Here is a 21,606-nt window from a genome sequence, read left to right as displayed (position 1 = left end):
TTCGTGGACCATTACCAACCGCTTTCCACGCCCTCCCTGTCATGTACACCATCGCCACAGCTCTTCTGGGACAGGGAGGAGACCGGGAGGCGGGGACTGAGCACAGTAGGCCCCCCTCCGCCTCTCCGTTCTGCTCCTCCTGGAGACCCCGCACTGCCCGCCTGGGGACACCCCTGCACCTGGTCCTTCCGCACCTCCCACATCTGAGCTCTCTGCTCTTCCATGCGAAGTGTCAGATTGAATTGTTTAAAAAAATCAAAGAAAACACCATTAAGCCTTGGGCTGGAATTACTTTGAATTGTTACACTAAATTGAAGATAATTAACATCTTTTTGAGCTCGAGTCTTTCTAAACACAGGCATGATGCATTTCAGTAACTTCTAAAATTTCGCCTTGAAGATCTTAGAATAATTTTTGTTAAATTATTTCTAGACACCTGGAGGGCGTACAGACCAGGAATCAAATTGATGACCTCCTGCTTGCCAGGCAGGCACTTACCCAGCTGAGCTAAATCCCCAGCCCCTTCTAGGCACTTTTCAGTTTCAGGTATATTTGCTTTCAAGTCAGTGCAAAAAAAAAAAAAAAAAGCCAATGATTTTATTCCCCTGAATTTAGTCACCTGGCTGAATTCTTACTGGTTCTATTAGTTTAGAGATTTTCGTTTATCAGCAATTATAACACCGATAAATAAAGATAGTTTGTGTTTTCCTCCCAAGGCTAGTTTCCTTTCCTCTTCCTACTGCACTGGCAGGGTCTGCAGTCTATACTGTCTTCTAGGACTCAAACAGGAGAACTTCTAAAATTTCACCATGTAGTATGATCTTTGTTGCAGATTTTCCTAATATTAAATAAGTCATCTATTCTAATTTGCTAAGAATTTCCTACGAAATCACACTTGAGAGGTAAATGGTATCTCTGTTCCTCTGTATTCTACGAAATCACATTTGAGAGGTAAATGGTATCTCTGTTCCTAGAGATGAACATCTGATTTTTCATTTCTAATCTGTCCGTACAGTATGTTAAATAGTCACTGTCAGACTTTGACTGATACTTGAATTTTTGGCATAGATTTTTTTAATTATGATTTTTTAAAAAATGCCGTAGGATAAGATTGCTAGTACTTTACCTAGACTTTTTTCATCTACGAAAAATACGTGGCTGAATCACAATTTTTTTCCTCTACTGTTCTTGCCAGATTTTGAAATTGAGATTAGCTTCATGAGTTTTGTTGCTTTTTTCCTTTAATTTTAATTTTTTAAATATTTATCTGCCTGACTTCATGTTCATAAACTAAGAATCACAATCTCTCTTTTAAGTCTAGTAAAACTTTCCTGTAAGTGTATTTTCGCCTGGTGTGTTCTGAAGGAAGACAGTTTTCCGTGTGCTCCGATAGCAACTGCTCTTTATTTCTGCCATGCTAGTTCATATTTTTCATTTACCGTGCATTCTCTGTGCTTCTTTTATCAACTCTTGTCTTTTTTCTGTTTGGTACCAGGGATCAAACTCGTGACTGTGCGCTTGCAAGGCAGGTGCTTGTGCCGCTGAGCTAAATCCCCGGCCCTCTGGCATCTCAATTCTCATATTCTCTCACTTTTCCTCTGTAAATTATGATTCTGTTATTTAGTAATCATCCCTTCATGTATCTTCGGACCTACTGTAATAAAACTAAACTTTGCTGGGCATGGTGCACATGCCTGTAATCCCAGCACTCAGGAGGCTGAGGCAGGAGAATTGCCACAAGTTCCAGGCTATCCTGGGCTATAATAGTGAGTTCAAGGTCAGCCTGAGCTACACAGCGAGAATGTGCCTCAGATAAAAGCAAGCAAACAAACCAAAAACAAAAAAGAAAGAAAAGAAAAAGAAAAAAAACCCCAAATGTTTACAACGAAGTCTAAGTTTATTTAGTATTCCTAAATAGGACAAAGACCTTCACACAGTTTAATGATTCCTTGGAGATCCTCTTCCTGTTAAAGCATGTTATACTGTTTTCCTTGAACTTGGTTTTGCCTTTTTAGAATCTACATACAGAGAGATTAGTTATGAAATTAAAACTATGGGGTACTCAGGAAGCTGAGGCAGGAGAATCACTGCAAGTCTAAGGTCAGCCTGAACTATATAGTGAGAGCCTGTCTCAAAAAACCAAAAATTAAAAAAATCAGAACCAAAAATTAACTAATTTGCTTACACATTTAAAAATTTGCCTACATGGGGATGGGGATTTAGCTGGGGCTTGGGATTTAGCTCAGCAGCATAAGCTCCTGCCTTGCAAGTGTGTGGTTGTGAGTTCAATCCCCGGTACTGATAAAAAGAAAAAGACAAAAAAAAATTTGCCTACATATTTAAAGATTTCTCTTATTTGATAAAAGCCCTGCCCAGTGCTGTTACATCTTTCCACTGAGCACGGGAGACTCATGAAATCCTCCCATCTTGGCGGGCTGCGACTGCTGGGCTGGGGTGGGTGGGGAATCACACTTCTCAACCAGACAAGCGCAGGGGTCCCCTGTGGAGACCTTGTACGTGGAGCCCCACGCCACACGTGTGCTGGCCCACGGAAGCCGCCCACACTAGAGCGTGGCTGTTTTAGTCCACGGGGCTTTACTTCGTTGCACAGCAACCACACCTAGGAAACTGTTCCCGGAATGCAGACCTCGTGTGTGGCTTTGCTTTGCTTCCGTGGTCTTTCCCTTCGTTCCGTGAAGAGCCGGAGTGCGGTGTGGCTTCTTTCAGTGTTGTGTGTGGGAAGAGGGCTTCCTGTGGTCCTCGCCCTTCCGTGGGAGTTGCCAGTTCCTGTGGCCAGCACTCACAGGCCGTCACTCCGGTTGGTGTCTTTGGGGGTCCGCTGGTCCCCGTGCCCGTCTAACCACTGCTGTCTCCTCTCCCAGCTTTCATTTTAAATCCATATACGGGTGCCTTAAACGTGGACCACCCATATCGGTCCAGCCCTCTTGCCCCAGCTCCTGAGCCAGGGTGGCTGTGACCACGGCAGGGCCAGGGGACCTGTGGCCACGCGGACCTGGGTTTGAAGCGGAGCCCAGCCCTGGCCACCTTGGCCTTAGGTGTGCAAATCCTCCACGTGGGCTCCTGCTATTTCTGTGCCTTGCAGAGCAGAGGTGGGGGTTACAGGCCGCCTGTGCTTGCCGCCTGCGTCCTAGTAACCATCACCCACTGTCCCCGCATCAGGCTGAGGGGAGGCCTCATCCAGGGCGCTGCTGCGGTGGGAGGCCCACAGAAAGCGCCTGACCTCACATCCGCATCCCCCAGGCCCTCCTGAGCGCTGGTGGTATCACCGCTGGGATCCATCTAAGGATGGCAGGGGGTGGGGGCGGCAGCAAGAGCCCCCCTGGAACATGGGCATCCACATACGGGCCCCCGGGTGGCCCTGGGCCACTTCCTCTCCTGGCCATGGGGAGCCAGTTCCTGCATGGTGAGGGTCCTGCCGCAGAGCGTACTCAGGGTGACAGAGAGCCATGAGGGGCATCCGAGCCACAGAAGCCTGGTCATGGCCACTTGGGTGGGGGCCACCTCCTAACAGGTGCCCACATGGCCTCTTGGGCTCTGCCCAAGTGGGCTAGCGTTGATGCCCAAGCAGGGAAAGAGCGTGTGAAAGTGTACTGTTGGCCAGCCACTTAGGAGGCCGAGGCAGGAAGGTTGCAATTGCAAGGCCAGCCTGGACAACCTAGTGAGTCCTGATCTCAAAATTAAGGAGGAGGAGATAGGTCAGCACAGGAATGCTTGCTGGGCATGTGCGAGGCCCTGGGTTCCATTCCTAGCACTGAGTCAATCAATGGACCATCAATCAATCAGCCAATTAATCAGTGAGCCAGGGAAGCGCTGTACGATCTCACCCCCTGGGTCTTCAGACCGGGGCTGCTTGGTGAACTGCTTTAGGCTAAGGTGCTTCCTGGGAAGACTGTGACCTTCCAGAGGTCCATGACAGCGAGACAACAGGTGTGTGGTGACAACCAAGAGGACAGGCTGGAGGCTCCAAAGCAGCCTGGGGGCCCAGGTACCCCGGGAACTGAACGAGGATGGTCGGCTGCAAACATGGGGTGCGCTTTGAGACAGATGCCTCCATCTATCTGCTCAGCTCTTCTGGGACCAGACGTTCGCTGCCTGCTGCTGCCTTTGCCTGAGATTCTGCTCGGAACCACCGCTCGCAGCAGAGATATCCGGCTGCTTCAGCCCACAGTGCTGCCCTTCGGGGACAGGAGCTAGGGAAGAAAGGCGCCAAGCACCTCTGGACAGCGCTCTTCTGGGCAGAGGTGACCGAGGGCCCTGCCGGCCGGTCAGTGACCGCGAGGGACATTCCCAGCGCAGGCAGGGACAGGACGGGTGGCTGGGGAGGGCCGGGGACAGGGCTCTTTTCCTAATTAGCTGTTTTCATACAGGGAGCGCATGACCCAAACACAGCCACCAACTGGGCTTTGACACACACGGCTCAAGGGGGAGGCGGGCTTTTGTCTGCCGCGAATTCCTTGAGCGCGCCTCACCCCAAGCCGCACTACTCCACAAAGCCTCCGAAGAGCTGGGCCGCTTCAGATCGTTTGCTGAACGGACCGGACAGCCCGCTAGAGGCTGGAGACTACTGTAAAAGTGAGATCAGGTTAATCACTCTGTCCCGATCCTTTTCCAGAGGGACTGTGGGGTTTGTTTTCTTTTTTCCTATTTGTCCAAGCTTCCAGCCTATTCTGCGATAAACACATTTCCAAGAACAATCCTTTCGGAAGTGGACTCAGTCCATTCATTACACCCTCTTGCTTTCCTGGGTCAGGACAGATGGATTGCAAAGCGCACTGCTGCACAGTGGTGTTTTCTCTTCTCCTGGGGAGGTGTGGGGAGGGGGCGGGTGGTCAGTTTACAAACCAGGCATCCAAGACTGCGGGATAAAAGGAGGCAGAGGTGCTCCCTTTGCAGACGTGGAAAGGTGTGTTTGTAGCTGAGGTTGAATTTGTCTTGGGAGTGAAAGGAAAACACCTCCTACATCTTTTTCAGCCGTTCCCTAAGTGAACGCAGTCCTGTGTGAATGCGTTGTCCAGAGCCGGGTGGCATGTGCTTCCGCTGACCATGCCGACCTGTCCATAGCACAGGTGCTGTCCAGGTCACTGGCGGTGAACGTTTCCACACCCAGTCCTGAGAGCGCTCCCATCTGAAGCAAAGGAGGCCTCTCAGAGCCCTGGTGAAAGAAACGTGCCACAAAACGCTTCTCGGAGAGCGCAGGCGGGGCTTCCACGGCAGGGCTGCTTAGAGAAACTAGCGCCCTCGAGATTCAGACAGGACAACAGTGAGCAGAGGGCTGAAAGCTAGAGGGACCGGGCACGTTCACCTCAGGGCAGAGCCAGTGCCCACAGGAGACCACGAGAAACCAAACCGTGGCTCTCCTTGGAAAGCACAAGGAAAATGAAGCAGTTACCCGGAGAACTCACCCAGAGCGCCTCCGCCAAACGCCTTGCAAATGGAGGCCAGCACGTTCTGGGTTTTGAATGTGCAGGTGACACCTTCAAGGCCCCGCCTCGCTCCATGCATATCTGGTTCGCTTTTGTTTGGGTTTTTTGAGACAGAGTTTCACTATGTAGTCCAGGCTGGTTTTGAACTTACTAGGTAGCCCAGGCTGGCCTCAGCTTCCCCTGATCCTCCTGCCTCCGCCTCCGGAATACTGGATTACAGGCCACTGTGCCTGGTTTCAGTGCATAGCTGGATCTTTGAAAAATAGAAACCTGTCTCCTACAGTGGGGGCAGGGTTCTGCAGAGCAGGGCCCTCTAGCAGAGGTGTCAGCCCTGCTATTCCAGGGGGCCGTGGGTGAGGACGTGGGGCAGCGCTGCTCCTGGAGGCGATGAAAACCCGGGGGCGGGGGGGGGCGGGGGAGAATGAACTCAGAAACCTACGGATAGGACTAGACTGCATTTTTAAAGCAATAGCAGTGGGGCATGGTGGCACATGCCTGTGATCCCAGCTCTCAGGAGGCTGAGGCAGGAGGGTCAGTGAGAGTTAGAGGCCAGCAAAACCCTACACAGCAGACCCCGTCTCCAAATAAATAAATAAAAATTTGAAAATCAGTCATTGGAAAAATGAAAAAGAGGAGCCCATGAGACCATACGCAGGTGCTGAAACCCAGGGCCCCGCACATGACCACAGGGACAGGACACAGTCGCCAGGACAGCTGGCCCAGGGAGCGCTTGCCCTCTGCGGCTGACACTTCATGCTCAGGCAATGCCCCTGCTGGGGGAACCGCCCGCGTGCAGGGCCGGCTCTCAGCCTCAGGATCCGGGTCCTCCTGGTCGTAGACTGTGCTAACAGTGTTGCGCACCCCTACCCGCACCCCGGAACCGGGAGGAGCTCGCAGGCGCGGGGAGGGCTGGGGCAGCCTTACCGAAGCTGGGGGCGCTGTGCAAGGTCATGTCCCGGATCACCCTGGTGCCAAAGCAGGACCACATCAGGAGGAACTGCTGGGCCACCTTCTTCAGCGCCCCTTGTGTCTGGGCGGCCACCTGTGAGAGGGGGAGCAGCTGTAGTGCCCCGAAACTTCCATTGTTCCTGTCGCTTGGAAAAATGACCGGAAGGCTTAGGAGCCTCTGAGTTCAACACGAGGGAACAGCGCCTTCCGACTTCGCTTGTGGGCAGCAGCGTGCACTGTGACACGGTCACAGCAGCACAACCAATAACCGCCTAGCCGTGGGAGCCAGCAGCAGAGGAACGGGTGCGGGATACTGGTGCGACATGGAGCACTACTCGGCCATAAAGAAGGAGAACCCGAGTCAGCTGTCGGAAAATGACGCCCCTTGGGCTGTGATGTGAGGTGGAATAAATAAGACTCACGGACTTAAAAATTCTCTCACGTGAGAAACCCAAAGTGTAAACAAAGAGCAAAACAGAAGACAGATGGCTGGGCTACTGGGATCTTCTGCAAAGGCGAAGGGAGCAGGAAGGGGAGCAGGAGACGGCGGGAGGGGAGGAGGGGGGAAGGGAGGGGCATAAAAGAATCAGGGTGCATCACACACACGCACACACACGCACGCACCGACTCCGCCTGAGGCGCGTAAACATTGTGCTTGGCAAGTGGACTGAGATATATAGAAGCAAGTCTTATGCCAAGAGTTCATGCACCAGGGTCAGGGATTTAGCTCAGCGGCACACTCGCCTGCCTGGCCAGCGCAAAGCCATGAGTACCAAAAAAAAGAATCCCTGGTACCAAAAAAAAAGAATTCCTGCACCTAACATAAGCACACCCAGCCGGGTGACTTGGGGAGACTGCGTCCTGCCCCCCCGCCTCCCCTGTCCACAGGGCCCCCGTCACCGACCTTCACCACGCACCGATCCACCATGGTGTCCAGCCACTCGATGTAGGACTCGATGGGCGACTGCTCCTCCAGGAGGTGGTCGAACTCCTGGTACACTGTCAAACAGAGGAGACCCAAGGCCTGGCTGCCGCTCCATGCAGACAGAGGCACCTTTTGGGGGACCCACAAAACTCTGCAGTCAAAACCTCAGAATATGGCAGGGCACTCAGGGGTAGCTATAGTCAGGGCTGCACCTTCCCCTTCCATTCTTGGGCTCCAGGGCTGGCACACTGTGAGGCCACTTCCGGTCCCCAATAAGCCCTCCCAGTTTAGAACCTTAGTTCTTCCTCTGAGTGCTACCCGCGCCCCTTGGGAGCAAAGCCCATCATGTCACGCCCTTCTTTCCTGGCTCGCCGTGCGGGCGAATAGCACGTGGTGCAGGGTGACTCCAGGCCAGGTCTCTGACGCTCTGCTGCCTGCCGTACCGGCCACAGGGCAGCTGCCACCAGCGATCCACGGCCGAGGCATCGCCTCACTCTCCCTCCGCCTTGCATGGCCCAGGGCTCCGGGCACCGCTGTCTGGCAAGCAACTTAGCCAGTCACGCCAGCCCACAGGTCCCAGTGCCAGCGAGGGGATGGGATTTGCTTTTGTTTGTGTACTTGCTACTCAGCGACACAGTCTCGGTGAGTTGCTAAGTTGCCCAGGCTGGGCTCAGACTTTCAGTTCTCCTGCCTCAGCCTCCCAGAGAGCAGGGATTGCAGGAGGGCAGCACCACACCCAGTTAGGAACATGATTTAAAGTCTGCTTAGGGGCTCTTTCTTACTTTGTACATGAAGAGTTAGGTCCCCATAAGACTTGACAACTCACTGAAGTCAGGGAGTGAGTCAGGGCCAGGCAGGCTTGGAGGCCAGGTCTCCGGGGCTCTTCCTCCCATGTCCCTGCGCCTGGCCTCCTGGCTTCAGTCAATGACAGTGGCAGGGACGGCCGTGGGGTGGGGGCTGAGAGCGAGCATGACCGAACCCTGGCATGTGCCAGGTCTTCTTCGTGTGCACTGTCCAGCCCCAGACAGCCCCTAGGGTGTGAGTGTCATGGCACGGCAGTGTTGGCTCACCATGTGACAGAGCCGAGGCTCACATGCTTGTCCAATGAATGCACAGACAAACAAGAAGTGCTGTTATTGTCCCCATCTTACAGAGGAGGAGTCGGAGGCCCCTGAAGGTGAGCAGCTTCCCGGAGGTCCTCTAGCTAGTGAAGGGCAGAGATAAGACTCAAGCCCAGCCCGACTCACATGCCTGGTTCCTAACGACAGCGGGGCAGCGGCACAGAGCACGGGACCCTCTGTGTCACCCCCCGAGGTCACAGTGCCCGCCCGGTGTGCTCTGCATACCAGCCCCTGACGCCCGAGGGTCCTTCCCAGACTCTCTAAGCACCTGCATGAGTCCCATTGTCTGCGGCAAGCACCACAGCCACAGTGACCGCCCCAGCAGGGACGCTCCGAGCCCTAAACGATAACAACTTCAGCCCTGACTTGGGATCCGGCAAAGTTTTCCCTTAAAATTGATGGAGAAATGAGACATTTTCATGACAAGGAGCATGTCAAGAAATGTATGACCACTAAACAAACATTACAAAAAATTCCCAAGGATGTCCTAGAAAGAAACAGTGACACCAACCAGGACAAGAAGTCACACAGAATGAACACAGCTGGTGGGATAACAAACAAGCAAAAGGGGAGAAATAAGAAAATCAGCGACAGGAAAATAACAGGCTGGCAGGGACAGGGTCACACCTCACAGTGGACACTCTCGTGCGAACAGTCTCATTCTCCAATCAAGAGCCACAGGTCGGCACGAGGGATCAGGAGGGAACCCATCAGGTGCAGCATGTGAAAAACACTCTTAATTGCTTAAAAATACAGATTAACAATCAGGGCTGGAGAATAATATTCCTTTCAACCACAACCCAGAAGAAAGTAGAAATAGCTTTTCTACATTCAAAGTGGATTTCAAGCTGACTGGTCAGAAGAGACAAAGAAGGTTTCTGCATGTTAGTGAAGGGAACAAATCCACAGGAAATGCTAACAATTACACATATAAATGCACCAAACAGTGGAGGGTCCAACTCCAGAAAACAAAAAGCAACAGACATAAAAATCCAAAACATGCCAATGCAACAGTACAGTGGTACCTCGGTTCACAAACTCCGTTCTTTCTGCAATTTGTGTAGCAAACCAAGCAGGACGAGAACTGAACCAAATTCAATGGCCAGGTTCACTGTTAACCTTGTAGAGAAATTTGATTTGGTCCTCATGCAATTCAGTTTGCGAGCAGAAGAATGGGAAGAATTAACTTTGTAAACTGAGGCACCACTGGAATGCCCAGCTCCCAAAGGCACAGGCCAGCTAGTCAGAACATCAACCAAGGAACATCAGAGGTGAACCCGGCTTTCAAACAAGTGGAGTAACAGATGTCTACAGAGTGTTTCATCCAACAACAGCAGAATACACATTCTTCTCAGCAGCGCGCAAAACCTCCTCTAAAACAGACCACTCACCACCCAGCAGCACGCTTAACTAATGCAAAAAAATCAAAATTATTTCATGCATATTATCAGATCATAGTGCAGTGAATCAAACCAATGGCAAAAGAAACCGCGTAAGCTATGCAAACACATGGAAAGTAAATATAACTTTCTTAAATAATCAGAGGGTCACAGATGGAAGGAAAGAAGAAACCAGACCGTTTCTACAATCAAATAAAAACATGGGAACCTGCGGGACCAAGGACAGCGGTTTTAAGAAGGAAGCTCACGGCAGTGAATTCCCACATCAGAAAACCAGAATGAGCCCAAAGAAACAGGCTCACGCTGGTGCAGCTCAAGGTCTTGGAAAAACAAGACCAACACAGACCCAAAGCGAACACAAACAGGAAATTACAAAGACCAGGACACAGTGAAGAAACTGCAGACAGTGAAGACACGGCCGACAGAGCGCCAGCTACTCCTCAGACAGACGTCTAACAGCCAGAATAAAGAACTGGGCAAAACTGGACCCACCAGATTTAAAGGGTCAGGTGAAGAAGTGGGTGCATGGGACGCATAGTCACGTCTCAGATGAAGAAGCACAAACGGTCAGAAAATACACGAAAAAGTGTTCAATGTCACTGGACATCCAAGAAATGTGAATGAAAACCACACTGAGGTTCCATCTCACTTCAGAAAGAATGGCCAGGATAAGGAAACTACCAACAACAATTGCTGGAGAGGCTGCGGGGAAAGGGGGCCTTCTCCACTGTGCGTGGGAGTGCAGACTCGGGCAGCCGCCGTGGAAGTCGGTGTGGAGACTCCTGGAAGCAGGAAGTCCATTTGACCGCACACCCCTTCTCGGCCTCTCCCCCGAAGCGTTGCTGACATCACACCGCAGCGATGTCCGCGGACCTTTATCCGTAAATCTTGGAAGCAGCCTAGATGTCTATCGACAGATAAATGGATTTTAAAGAGTGATGTTCACACACAGCGGAGCACTCCTCCGCCACAGAAAGGGTAAGCTCGGTTGGTGGGAAAATGGGTCCCCTTGAGCCATAATGCTAGGTGAAGCAGCTCAGACACACACACTTAAATAGCGCGTGGCGTCTGCTATGTGAGAAATTAGAATAACAGAGAAAGGAAAGGGGCGGCTACTGGGATCCAGGCCGGACCGCGTAGCCGGAAGCGTGTCCTGCCTCAGGACAACCAGCTTACACGTTTTCTACGCTCTTTGGCCTGTTGTCCGGGTTCCAGTCTGTATGTATGGTAAGTAACTCTGTAAAGTCTCACGGGGTAAATATGTGAACTGCACGCTGGAAAAACCAAAGGGGCGGGTACAGAAGGAGTCAAACTGTGACATGTTGGCGCACAGCCCCCTACAGTGAGCGTGATCATTACGCACTGCAAACATTCAACAAAAATTTTTTAAAAAGGAAGAAAACAATAAACCCTTATTTATCTCAAGAAAAAACCCAGAGGAGCTGGCCAGCGCCCAGTTGCTGCCCTAGCCGTGCTCCCAGCTCTGGGGTCCCCAACTGTCAGCAGACGTGTGGAGTGACACCCCGGCTGGGCCACTGGCCTTCAGCGTGGTGCTCTCCTCAGTCTCCCTTCCCGTCCTTGGGCCAAGACGCCCCTCTGTGCGTGGCCTTCCGAGTCCTCACTGGTCCCAGCTCCCCGAGGATGGGGCACTGCTGCTCTCTAGGGCGCTCGGTAGGCATCACAGGGCAACAAGACCAGGACGTGTTGTTGTCTTCCCGAGGGAGGACAAATGTCAGCTTCCAGGCGTCTTTCTGCCCCATGCCTGGGGGCTCCAGAAGGCTCTCCTTGGAGAGAGGGCAGGCATGGCGTCCAGGTCCACGCCCTCGGCACCCTCTCTGGATGGTACCCTCCCCGGAGCCCACATCACGTCTTCTCCACCCACGAAGCGGGTGCGGGGTAAAAGGACCAAGCCTCACACTGCCAATGGTTGACACGGCAGGAGCTCCGGTCCCCAGGGATGTGGATGGACCCCTGTTCTGCACCTGGCACCTGGGGACATGGTGATCAGGGGCCCCCCGAATGTCGCTGGGGTAACCTTCTGGACCAGGATAAGGAAAAGCAGACCAGGATGCTTGGCTGAGGGCTCCTGGACAGACTCAGGCGCCCTGCAACCTGCTTGCTCACGGGAACTCGGCCTCCTCTGGTCCTTTGCCACGGGAGCAGTGTGAGGCCATGGGGGCCCAGATCTGGCCCTGAGCTCTCACTGGGCCACTTATTAGCTGTGGGACCCCTGCCTTGGGAGGCTCACCCACTCCCTGGGCTGGGCTTCTGCTCTGGTGGTTCTGGTCCAGGACAGGACACAGAACAAAGAGCTGATAAACGGCATGATTGTCTGGATGACTTTCCCTAAGATTCTTCACCGGGGTGAAGAGGGATGGGGGCAGCTGTGGAGGTGGGGATCAGAGCCCAGCTCACCCCAGGGAAGAAAGAAGCCCATAGTAGGGAGCACACACCCAGCCTCTCCCCTGCAACTCGGGAGGCTCCAAGCAAAGCTTCCCCAGCAGGAGCTCAGAGGCAGTGCGTGGGCCCCACAACCTCCCACTGACACCCACAGAGCAACTGCCTCCAACAAGAGTACAGGAGGCCAGCCTGGAAATGGGGGCCTCCTCGAACCGGGCTGCCTCTCGGGGGCCTCCCAACGCGGTCACACCCACAGGGGAGGAGCAGATGAGGCCTGCCCTGGCCTCACCAGGCCCCTGGCCGGGACGCTCTGGACGGAGCAAGGCCCCCTCTCCAGCCTCTGCTCTGGTTCTCCCGGAATGAGGTGGTGACCTGCGGCCCGTGGGGGACCGGGCAGCGGGCTGGGGTGATGGCTCGCAGCTGTGCTGCTCTCTGCCTTCTCCAGCTGTCTCTCCGTGGCCAGGATGGGGCCCAGGGCAGCTCACCCTGGCTGCAGGGTGGAAGCGTTTATCCGTCCACATGGACAGGAACGGAGCCCACGGCAGTGGGCTGGCCACGCAGGCCCCTTTCTGGGCACTCACGGTGCCGCAGGCTTCCCTGCAGGGCAGAGGGCTGGCTCGGGTCACGCGACCCTCAGCCCTGAGGACTCGGGGCTGCCGTAAGAGGGCTGAGCAGAAGCCTCGGCCAACGTTTAACCGAAACGCAGTCATGACGGTGAAGGACAGAACTGCCACACACCTCACACACTGACCCGCACTCCCGCCCTTCCTGAGGCAGAGCTGGAGTCCACTTTGGGGCTTTATAAAGTGTGACTGAAAACATGGTGAGTGCTGCTGCCCAGGGCCAGGCCATGCCGGGGCAGGGGCTGTCCTCCCGCCTTACCCAGTGGGGCTGGCACCCTGAGTTCTGGCTCTTGCCCAAAGTAAAAAGGACCGTGAAAGGGAGACGTTATGGCTTCATAGGCGACATCAAGGCGCCACGACAGTGCACCTAAGGGCACTCGGGAAAGTTCTAGAACTGTTTCAGAAAGCTGCAAGAATGATGCCGTAAGCGGTCCCCAGTGCTGGGGTTATTTTGGGGGAGATCAACAAAGACTCGTCTTTCCACAGTAGTGTTTTAAAATGCAAACAGGAATGTCCTAGTGGTCAAATCACTAATGAGCTAAACCTGGTTCCTGCTCTTTGCTCACCGACCCCGAGGTCTCCTGGCCTGCAGGGTCCCCTCTGGAGTCCCTGGCACGATGTCACGTGCTGACACATGTCGCACCCATCTGACCCCCGTCGGGACGGACTTGTGTAAGAGGGACGCAAGCCAGGGAAGGACATGGCGGAAGGCACCTGCATGCTGGCCCAGCTACTTTTCTTCCTTTAGGCAATCACGCTAGCAGGAGGGGCCGGCCCTTACGCTGGACGATGAGCTTGCGGTGCTCCTCGCGGGAGTCCTCCATGGTGTACAGGGTCTGCTTGGTGATGCTGTTCAGGTCCACGTTGCGCCAGTCCTCCAGCATCTGGAAGGTGATGTCCGCGCTGTGGATCACCGTCCGGGACGCCTGCGACCAAGTCAGTCAGCGCGTTAGCTCCGGTGGCCAGGTCACCGCCCCAGCTGCCTTTCTAACAGGTCTGCTTCTGGTACTGAGTAAACCACTCTGAGATGCAGGAAAAGTTTGGGGAGAGCAGCGGATGACTCCGTGACGCGGGAGACCCGGACTGCCACTGGCTGTCCCCTCCCCCACATCTCCTCTGCAGGGACCTGTGAGGTGGCCCGGGCTGGGTCAGACCCTGCTGTGTCCAGCCCTCCCGGCCTTGGCCCTGTGGAGCAGCAGGAGGAAACCCAGAGAGGTGCCCGCTTTCTGATGCGAGCTTGGTGGGGCCTGGACAGTCACCCACATGTCTCTGGGGACTGGATTGGGGACACCCCTGCCACCACCATCATTACCACAGGTGGGGCTGCTGACATTTTTCACGTGAATGCATTCTAAAGCATTCTGGGCCCTGGTTTTTGTTTTTGGCTTTTATCTAATTAGGATGATTACAACAAATATGAATTACTGAGATGGAGCAGAACGAGACTGTGTGAGTCAGCCGTTTGTGTCTGTGTGTCTCTGTGTGTGCGTGCGTGTGTGCATGTGCAAAGCTGTGACTTCAGGAGGAGAGCCTCATGAGTCAACCGAAATTTACAAGTTGGAACGACAATTGGAACAGCATCGCTGAGTTGGAACAAAACTGATAAAGGCAGGAAAACACGTCTGGGAGCCTTTCCGTTACCTGCATGCTTTCAAACAATACTTTGGTAAGTAGAAAGAAGATTTAAAATGTACCAAAGCGCTGTAAAGCTGGTAACACTCGTTTCCAGGCAAAGGTAAATTCTGACGCTTACATTCTGACTTCCAAGCACAAGGGAAGCCCTCCCTACTTGAATGATCCCGGGACTCCCTGAGGGTCAGAGAGGCTTAGACAGCACAGGTACCGGGTGCCGGGGCTGCCCCTGCGGCTCAGCTCACAGAAAGGAAGACACGAAAGGTGGCGGCCGAGGGCTCAGGAGTCACACACCCGCCTCCCACCCGACGCTGCTGGGGACCAGCGGGCGGACTGGGGTGGGAGGGGGGAGCAGCTGTCTCACAGCCTAGAAATGCAGGCGTCACAGTGCCCGGTGCTTCCCGAGGGCTCCTCACGATGACGTCTGAAAGGCACTGTGCGTAGACAGGCACAGGGAGCCGGAGATCATAGCAAAAGTGACAAACACCAGACACCCGAGCTTCAGGACCCCGGGGTATCTCTTCAAGGAGCAACTCGGAGTGTAAGTCAGTAAGACAGTGAGGTGAGGGACAGGTGACGGGAGCAAGGCAGACAGCTCCTCTGCACAAGGCGAGGAACCAAGAGGCGGAGGAAAGGGGAGGGAGGCGGGGGAAGGGGACGTGGAGAATCAACAATTGTTCTGCGTGAGCACCCACTTCCCGAGGTGAAAGTAACCATCACGTACTGCGAGCGTGGGCCATAAAAGTGGAGGTGTTTAGAGGTGGCCCCGGTCACGCAGCTGGCTCTCTGGGCAGTGACCGCCTGCGGCTGGACCTCTGCTTTCCCACCAGATTCTCCGGTGTAAACGTCACCCGGACAGAGTGGGTGCACAGCTGGGTGCGCAGGACGCACAGGTGCACGCCTGGCTCCTCCCTGTTCCTGCCACTTCCTTCCTAATATGCACCTTTAATTAGTTTCCGGTTGACTTTTTCCCCTTTGCTGGGGGCAGACACCGCTAAGACGGTCTTGGCCTGTGGTGGGTGCTCGGAGGAGTTTGTGGGAGGAGTGAATGGCCAGGGTCTGGAGCCCAGGTCCCGCCAGGGGCCTGCTTATCTGAAAGTTCCTGGCACGTGGCTTGGCCTACGTATTTGGGGTTAGTCTTGGATCTTGTTTGCTCTGACCTGCTGTGAGTGTGTGTGTGTGTGTGTGCGTGTGTGTGTGTTCAGGAAAGCTCTCTGGACTATCAGCTCAGGCAGGCCAGGGTTTGCTTCCCAGCACTGACCCCAGGCCTCCAGCAGGTCAGCACAGGTGTCCAAGGCTTGTCCAGGGAAGGTGAGAAGGTAGGTGACATTGGCCAGTTAAATCCCACTTTTGCTTCCTTGTGTGCAAAGCATAGCAGGGCTGTGTGCACACACATGCACGCACTTGTGCAGGCTATAGTTGTGGGAGTGGGTGTGGGTGTGGTGCACTGACCTACACAGGCATCAAAGTCTACTAAATTCTGAGCCCCGGAGGGAGCACCAAAGCCGTGCTGTGCTCCCTGATGTGACCTAAGGCTGGCACTTCTACGCGGGCAAAGAAGAGCAGAGGATGGATGGGCCCATCTTCCCTGGGTCGCAGAAGGTCCCCCGGGTGAAGCCCCGGCAGCGGCCAGCAGGATCTGTCAGGCCCCCACCCCGCCTTGCCTGGAGTCCTGGCCCGTGGCCTCCTTCCGGCCATTCCAGCTGGAAACCCCTCCTTCAACCTCCACCACAGCAGCCAGCATCCGCTGAGCCCCGCCTGGCTCACCGGGGAGATGTGACCCTGGACACACAAAGGGGCAGGTGGGTGGCACCCAGGGCCAACTGCAAGAGGAGCGCTGGCAGGAGGAGGACGGTGTCCACCGAGCATTTCGCCCATCCAGGCAGCTGAGGCCCCGTGGGTGTGACTCTGGGCGAGCTGCCCGCTCTTCAGGGGTTCTACACAAACTTTGGGTGACTGGCTGTCATCTCCCAGTTTAACTGTGAGCGACCAAGCTGAAAAATGTTTTTAACACATGCACATCAAACAATCACATATTCCTGAGGGCCAATGTGGCCTGTGGCCACCAGTTAGCCAATGCAGCTGGGGCCATTGGTTCTGGGGTGTCATGGGGGGCCATTCCCAGATGTGGACCCCTTCACCAGGGGGAAGAACTAATCGCAAGGCAGTTCCGAGAGAAGGTTCTTCCATTTTCGGTTTAGCCATTTTCATGTTTTTGTAATAAGCATATAGTTTCGTGCGGGCGGGGGGGGGGGGGCAGCAAGCTGAAGCCAGGCAGATACTTAGCCTAGAATGTGACTTAAACACTCTAGAATGCTCTGCTGTTCCCGGGGTCACGGTGGGGGGTGTAGGGGGCGGTGGACACCAGATCTATTGGAAGGGGCCAGGCACTGCACAAAGGACTCTGCAGAGCAGGACTCCTGCACCACCAAATGCCAGGACTCGCTGTCCAGCTCTGACGGCCTTCAGGGAGCCAGGAAAGCGTGGATCTATCTAAGAGGTTTAGGGACATCTGAACTCAGAAATAATCGTGCGCGAGCTGGAAGTGTTGTTCTCGGCTCGCATTTCAGCCTCCTGTCTGCAGGGCGCACACACACTGGGGCTCGCGGGCATCCAGGGGGCTGGTCTTGTGGACACCCCTCGCCCCCTCACCTCCCGGTTCCATGACAGACACACGACAGACCCAGAGGACAGCTACCTGGCAAAGATGGTTGAGTGATGTCTGCCGTCTCAGGATTTGGGAAAACCTTCTGGACACTGCAAGAGGAAGAGCGAGTTGTAAATATTGGTGTGCTTGAAGTCCGAGGTGGGGTTCCGAGAGCCGCCCGGCTCCGCCTGCATCCGTCTGCCCGCCCCACTGCTCTGTGTGCCCCTCTGCGTTTGACTCTCCGTCCTCCCTTTGGGTGGTTGAGAATGACCTCCTCGGGGCTCACGGTGACTTCGGGGTACAGATCTCAAAGTCACGCCCTTGCCATGCTCACAGGAGGGAGAAATGGCGGCGTCAGCCAACCCCGAGTGAGAGCAGTTATTTACTGGTCTTTCCTTTCGCTAATTGCAAGCTCAATCCCGTCTCCCCATGAATAATTGCAGGAACCAAACACAGCTTTGAAGAAGCCTCTTCTGAGCAGCGGTGGGTCTAACAGGGATCTCAACTGTGCCTCGGGGACGCTCAGGGACGGGGGCTCCTGGCAGGGGTCCAGGTGGCACTGTGCGGGGGGCTTTGCGTGATCCTCCTAGCTCATCGAGTCATCAGCAAACCAAAGCCTTCAGAAAAGCTCCCGCATCCTGCGCCAGCGTAACAGGCTGACACTCCGAAGTAGGGGACAGAAAGCTTCTGTCTAGTCCTGCGGCCCTGGGGACCTGTGCCCGTGGCCCTGGTACCTGCAGGCCTCGCCAGCCCCCCGGAGGAGCCGCTGTCTCCAGGGGGCTCGCACAGGTGGAAGGCCCAGCCGAGCCACTTTGAACTGGCTTGTTTTGTCAGCGTAATTAAAATGGGCGCAGGGCATTCTTCTCATTAATTTCTGAACTGGTCAAGAAACAGAAACTCCCCAGGATCGTTCTCATTTGCGCCCGAAGCTGGCTCAGTCTGATAAATGGGGAGCGGGGAGGAGGCGAGGGCTGGGCGTGCGGGCAGATAAACTTCTAATTTTCCAGGCTGATCAATCGTTAATCCTTCTCCTTAATTACTTTTTCTTTAACTTTGTGATGTGGAATTTAGTGCTGGAGGAAAGAAAAGAACTGGGAGCCGTGAAATAAAGCGGGCTTTATCAACAGGTGCCGGGCGCCGCAGGCAGCCTCAGAGCCTCTCAGAGGCCCCCAGCACCCGCAGAGCCCGGGTCACTTGATCGCCCTCTTTTCCTCGCTGGCACTTATTTTGGGTGAGAACAGCAAGCTGCATTCAAATGGGGCTTTGAGATACATATATTTTAAAGCCTTGTTTTGCTTCTTATCATTTTGTTTCTGCCTAATAGCAACAAATGAGCGACACAAGCCTCGGGGAGCACAGAGGCAGGAGCCGGGGAGCAAACCACTCTACTGGGCACAGCAGACGCCCGGGAACGGGTGGAGGGTTGGGGGGTACGGAGGGTGCAAAGATGCATCTCGCGGCCCGGGCCCTGCTATGGGAAATAGTGACTTGGCTTCCTAGTTTGGCAGGAAATAAGAGAAAGCCCTGGCTGCTGCCTGTCTCCAGCTACCATCACTGGGGGGCAGAGCTGAAGCAAATCTTGGAGCTCTGCAGTCGCACAGGCGTGAGTGTCCTTCGTGGCCTCTGCATCCCCACCTGTGGCCATGTGGCTAGGCAGACAGAGCCTGGGAGTGGGCCCCGTCTCTGCTCCCCATCGATCTCTAAGCCAGAACCCCCGCTTCTCCAAAAGCAGCCTCGAGCCACCACCACGAGCATTCCACACCCCGAGACGGGCTTAGAGCGGCCCTGGTGCTTTGCAGGCCGGCCACAGGGGCAGATGTCCTGGGTTTCTGCTAACTGCCCCGCAGAGTGGGCCGCTAGTGTGGCTGGCTCCCTCCCCGCTGCTCCCAAACCCGGCACTTACATTCAAACTTGATGTTTCGCAAATTTTCCGGGAGGTCGTGGAGAGCCACTTTCAGCCACTCGTCCAGCTGCTTGGCAAACTTGCGAATCACCTGCGTTAAGCTGGAAAGAGAAGCGACCCCTGAAGCGCCCGGGTGTCACTCAGCCCGGCCCCAGGCTGCCGGGGGCTGTCCATCCCGGAGGTGCCCGGCAGGACCCGCAGCCCAGCCCTGCTGAGAGCTTGCTGGCCTGGGCAGGGGCTCACGGCAGTTAACGCTGGTCCACCATGCCCAGCTGTGGGAAAGCCACCACCAGGCAAGATGGCACCAGACACTTCCTGCAGGCAGAAGATGCTCCTTGGCTCTCTGAAGAGCCTCGGTGTAGGGAGCAGACTGGGCTGGAGCCTCAAAAGGCTGCTTTGCGACCAGCCTACCGACCCCATGCTGTTGACACCCGTGCTGCCCATGGAGCCCCCTCCCACGGGACAGGCAGTGGGAGGCGCTGGAGGTGAGTTGCACCACACTGCAGGCGCACTGGGCTGCTGGTGGAGGTGAGACACACAGCCCAGCGCTCAGGTCCTTGCCATCAAGACCATCAGCTCACAGTCCTGGGACCAGTGACCTCCTTGGTGCTTCTGGGCTGGGCACCTTGCCATCCCTGTGTGGCTCACCCACCCCGACCATGCCCTTGGCACATGCACCTGCCCGGCCTGGTTCAACCTTCCAGAGCCTCTCTCCTGCCAGGCCTCGGTCACCGACCTCAGGGTGCATCCCCATCACTTGCCCGTCCCTTCCTGTGACCACCTCGACCTTCTCCGTCATCCTGACACCCCAGGCACTGCCCGCCTGTCAGGGAAGACAGCGCAGATGAGGCTGCAGCCTGCACCCCGCTCCCTGTGCGATCCTCCTGCCCTTTCCCAGAGGAGCCACGGAGCTGTCCCCTCACACCCTTGTGCACCGGCTGTCCCTTGCAGACAGTCCACCTCTCCCTCTTGACTGGATTGTCCTGATCATTGTCTTAATCCAGCCCACAGCCGACTTAATAACTAACATGTAACCTCTTTTACTTCCCCAGCTCCAGCCCCGTGAGCCTCTCTGTCTCTCTCACACCTCACAGTGGAGCTGTCCACGCCTGACACCATCCTCGCCTCACTCCTACCTACACACACGCGATGGACATCCGTTTCCATCACGGCTGCAAACCCGTTGAGAGGCGCTTTGGTCCCCGTCTCTCCTGACACCGGGCGCCACCAGCCTCCCACCTCGTGGAAGCCCTGGCCACCACCTCCCCCCTCCAGCCCTGGCATCTGTGGCCGTGGTCCTTTCTCCTGGACTCTCTGCCCAGCCAGGATGTCTTCTGGTTCTTTGGGCCTGGCTCTGAGTGCTCTTCCCTGGAGTAGTCTCCCTGCCCTGGCATCCAGGCTGCAGGCACAAGGGTCCGCAGAGCCTCAGGCCCGTGGCACCTGCCACACCTCTACTGTAAGCCAAAGACACATCAAGCTTACTGGGTCCAAAATGGACCCCCGGCTCCCCAGGCCTGGGTCTTTTCTCATGCTCTTCATTTCAAAGTGAGACTCTGCTTTCCACGCTTACTTACAAAAAGGTTCAGACGCACGCAAAAACGAGGCGACGAAACAAGCCCTTAAGTGCCCACGGCCCCACCGCAAAGATGAGGCAGCTCCAGCTCAGCACTGGCCACCTGTTCTGCTCTGGGGTATTTTAAGCAAACCCACAACGTCATCTACCCCAAAAGGCCTCCTGTTTCTGGAAAGGCTTAAATATGTGTGTGTGGATTTGCACACGCGTGTGCACGTGTATAAACCACACACACACACACACACAGCTGTCAGTGCCTGCAGAGCTGACAGCGACTCCCCAGCATTGCATGAGCCGGCTGCATGCGGAGTTCTCTGCTTCTTTCAAAGCTTCGGTTCATGCAACGCAAAATCCAAACAAGGTCCACGTGTTACCTGCGAGGCTGCACTGCCTCTGCCCGGTTTCCTGGATCTTCTTTATTGTACCTGTGCCACTGCTTCATTGGTGATGTGGTTCTCTCTCACCGGGCTGCCCTGTGCTCAGATTGGCCAGGTTCTTCCTTCTCATGTCGGCCAAGCTGCGGGTCAAGCTCGAGGGCTTCCTGCTGGATCTAAAGCCTCATTAATCCCGTCATCCTTTTCAGGGCAGGGCTGCCCTTCCGCCTGTCCCCTCACAGCGCAGGGATCTCAGCGTCTCCTCGCCGCTCGCTGGCCTGAGTAGTACCTGGCCAACACCTTTTCTCCCCACACCTGGCAATCGCAGACCCTTCCTCCAAGTGACCACGCAGGCTCCCGTGCCCGACCAGGCTGGCCGATCACCGCCCAGATGACACTGTCAGCAGTGCTGAGCTCTCAGCCCCATACTGGCGCTCTGGCCCCATGTCTTGGACCCATTTATCCATTTGAATGACGCCCCACACTCCACCGGCCCAGGCCCACCGCCACCTCTTCCCTGCCCTGCCCCGTCTTGCCCTCTCCTTGGCAGCCACACTTCAGCCCTGGCCCCAGGCCGATCTCTGTCCCTGGAGCATCTCTTCCTCCTTCACCTGCT

The 21,606-nt window shown here is 55.3% G+C and overlaps 1 protein-coding gene across 3 annotated transcripts in view; it reads right to left on the bottom strand.

Annotated features, from left to right (window-relative positions):
• Nucleotides 1-21,606, bottom strand: part of Rfx4 (regulatory factor X4) — a 151,025-nt gene that overhangs the window by 25,810 nt on the left and 103,609 nt on the right. For all 3 annotated transcript variants that reach the window (XM_023566301.2, XM_063255504.1, XM_063255505.1), the window contains 5 exons: nt 19,044-19,144; nt 17,192-17,250; nt 13,643-13,787; nt 7,297-7,391; nt 6,369-6,486 (listed from right to left, as the gene is read on the bottom strand). In XM_023566301.2, coding sequence (XP_023422069.2) covers nt 6,369-6,486; nt 7,297-7,391; nt 13,643-13,787; nt 17,192-17,250; nt 19,044-19,144 — 518 coding nt within the window. The remainder of the gene's footprint in view (nt 1-6,368; nt 6,487-7,296; nt 7,392-13,642; nt 13,788-17,191; nt 17,251-19,043; nt 19,145-21,606) is intronic.

Source organism: Cavia porcellus, unplaced genomic scaffold (assembly GCF_034190915.1).
Source record: "Cavia porcellus strain 051 isolate PalLab524CR breed Dunkin Hartley unplaced genomic scaffold, mCavPor4.1 scaffold_8, whole genome shotgun sequence".
Lineage (NCBI taxonomy): Eukaryota > Metazoa > Chordata > Mammalia > Rodentia > Caviidae > Cavia > Cavia porcellus.
The sequence above is the reverse complement of the archived record's forward strand: the minus strand, read 5'-3'. Positions and strand labels throughout refer to the sequence as shown.